This window comes from Sphaeroforma arctica (genome assembly GCF_001186125.1).
Source record: "Sphaeroforma arctica JP610 unplaced genomic scaffold supercont1.2887, whole genome shotgun sequence".
Classification (NCBI taxonomy): Eukaryota; class Ichthyosporea; order Ichthyophonida; genus Sphaeroforma; species Sphaeroforma arctica.
Genome location: NW_014037671.1, coordinates 284 through 2,616, shown reverse-complemented (window position 1 = coordinate 2,616; position 2,333 = coordinate 284). Strand labels below are relative to the sequence as shown.

Sequence of the window (2,333 nt, the reverse complement as noted above, 5' to 3'; positions counted from 1 at the left end):
ATGGTTGACGTTTGATTCCAGTGCTTACGACGCATATATGAAACTAAGCCTACGCACTTATACACACCACAGGGCGAAATAGCGACTCACAGTGTATGGAGGAAATGATCATCAATCTAAACAGAATGAATCTCACGTACCACATCGACCACAAATCGCTTGTGGGTGCATACCGGCACGGTGGGAATATGCCCGGCGATGACATTCTGGTATGCCTGTTTCGCCTTCAACAGTGGTTTTTGTCTAAACTATATTGGTGTATTGAGAGCGAGTGTCTATCAACACATCCCTTCGTTGTTTTTTTTGGGTCTGGGTGTTGGAAAGACGATCATTGCAACCAAAACGGCGGCCGTAGGTATACCTGCCTCTGTCATAAGTATTTTACATGTCGATGTTGACACGTGGCTTGTGAGTCACCAGCACATTGTATGTCTGTATGAAAATATGCCACTGCAGTGCTCGTATACGAAACCTGCAGACCTACAACAGAGCCACGTTTTATGTCAGCTACTATCTGTCTAAACGTCCACTGATGATGAGTATGATCCTTGCTCACTTGAATTCTGTATTTCCGGACACCTTGCAGCAAATAGGATTCTACATGTACTACAACAAGCACATGCCTTCATCACTGGATAATCATTTCTGCGGTATGACGGGTGACTATGTGGCAGCTTACCTATCGTTGTTGTATCTTGTGCTGCGAACCACGCAATGGCTGTGATATGCTTGTGATTCTATAAAAAAGATGCGCAAGTATAGGCATGTATCTGAGCACTTGTCTTTGCATTGTTGTTTGCATGGCGGAGTGTTTGATATACCTGTCGCGAGAGCTGATCATTGCCCAGTACTGTACAACGCATTTTCAACCCAAAAGTGTGTAGTTCCAATGTTCCAATGTGTCTGCAGCGTTGAAATATATGACTCACTTTGGTATTCACGCCCGGCAGGATGTATTGTACCTGAAGCTTAATTAGGATACGTATTAACAAACATCACTTCTTGTGCCATATCCCGGTTCGAAAACTATGGCTGATCACTCCTTGCACCTTCGCATATTCTAGGACCTTCTGAGCAACTCTGTCTCCATAGTGCGATTTGTTGGGGGGGGGTGTCTGCAGGTGGTGCATTCACCTAGACTATTTAAAAAACGTCAGAAATATAGTGAGACTTTTTAAAGACATATTCCACCCTTTTGAAAGCGCTGATGAGATTCGTAAACACTTTCAAACAGAGCGAATGACGATGGAGGCTGGCGAAAGGAGTAAAGACGACACACTGTGCTCGAAAACCTACGAGTGGTGGGCATCTGAGTAAGTGCCGTAGATTGATCAGCATCACAAGAGCTGCTGCACATACTGTTTGTGCCTACTTGCGCATGTCTTGTACGTGTCATTATATACCGTGCTTTTTTGACAGCTGCGGGAAAGCTCGATATGCCCGCGCGGCACGTTTGCCGGATTTACACAGCTAAACCGTGCATGAGGCGTGTATGGGCACAATGCTTGAGTGTTTATAATGGTTATGACAACATGTTGATCGAACATGTGTTGGGTCAATTGATTAGGATGCCCAGCCTGTACTTTGATTATGTCAAACAAACATGCGCTAATGCAGTGTGCTTCCTTTGATGTGGATCGATTAAGTTGAAATAGTTCTGACCCGTCGAAGCCGCTGGAGAGTATATCACGTACATAGTTGATGGATGTGTCGGCCACACTCTAATCAAGCACAGCTACACACACTGATTCTGTACTAAACTCTGATTTGGAGTTGCCCGATCTCATGCAAGCGTTCGCGTTCACCTCTCTGTAGATGGGCACCCCAAACCATAAACGAAAACATGGAGAGAATCGGGTTTGACCAAAATCACTGGCGATCGGCCACTCTGGAAGTGCACGGTAGCCAACCCACCACGTTTGAAGGCAGGGTATGTGCGTGTAACTGACAATAGTCGTCCTGTTCGAGTGTTTAGCATTACACTTTTAATGTATTGGCTGTGGGTTCAAATCCCGCAACACCTAGACTAAAATTTATAAGTTATTTCCCTGGAGGGACCCTCGTCGACTCCGTGTAGACCAGGAGTGCAAAGATAGCTAGCCCTGGTCTTTTAGTTTAAACGTGAAAAACCACCTACACACTATAAGAGTGTTTAAAAGATTAATTCTATGTGGATGTTACTGGGGTGATTGTACACATGGTGTAGCATGATGCTATTCGCACTTCTAGCAGCTCCCCCGCGAGGTATAATTTTGAAGCACACTCTGTGGTGGAGGGTTCTACCGAGTGATTCTACACATAGTTGTTTTCGTTATATCGTCTTCAACCGCGTT

The 2,333-nt window shown here is 45.0% G+C and overlaps 1 protein-coding gene across 2 annotated transcripts in view; it reads left to right on the top strand.

Annotated features, from left to right (window-relative positions):
- SARC_13088 overlaps positions 1 to 1,930 on the top strand; it is a gene marked incomplete at its 3' end in the record, with an annotated part of 3,524 nt that extends 1,594 nt beyond the window's left edge. For both annotated transcript variants that reach the window (XM_014292788.1, XM_014292789.1), the window contains 4 exons: positions 73 to 209; positions 587 to 650; positions 1,235 to 1,313; positions 1,816 to 1,930. In XM_014292788.1, coding sequence (XP_014148263.1) covers positions 73 to 209; positions 587 to 650; positions 1,235 to 1,313; positions 1,816 to 1,930 — 395 coding nt within the window. The remainder of the gene's footprint in view (positions 1 to 72; positions 210 to 586; positions 651 to 1,234; positions 1,314 to 1,815) is intronic.
- Positions 1,931 to 2,333: the final 403 nt, after the last annotated feature.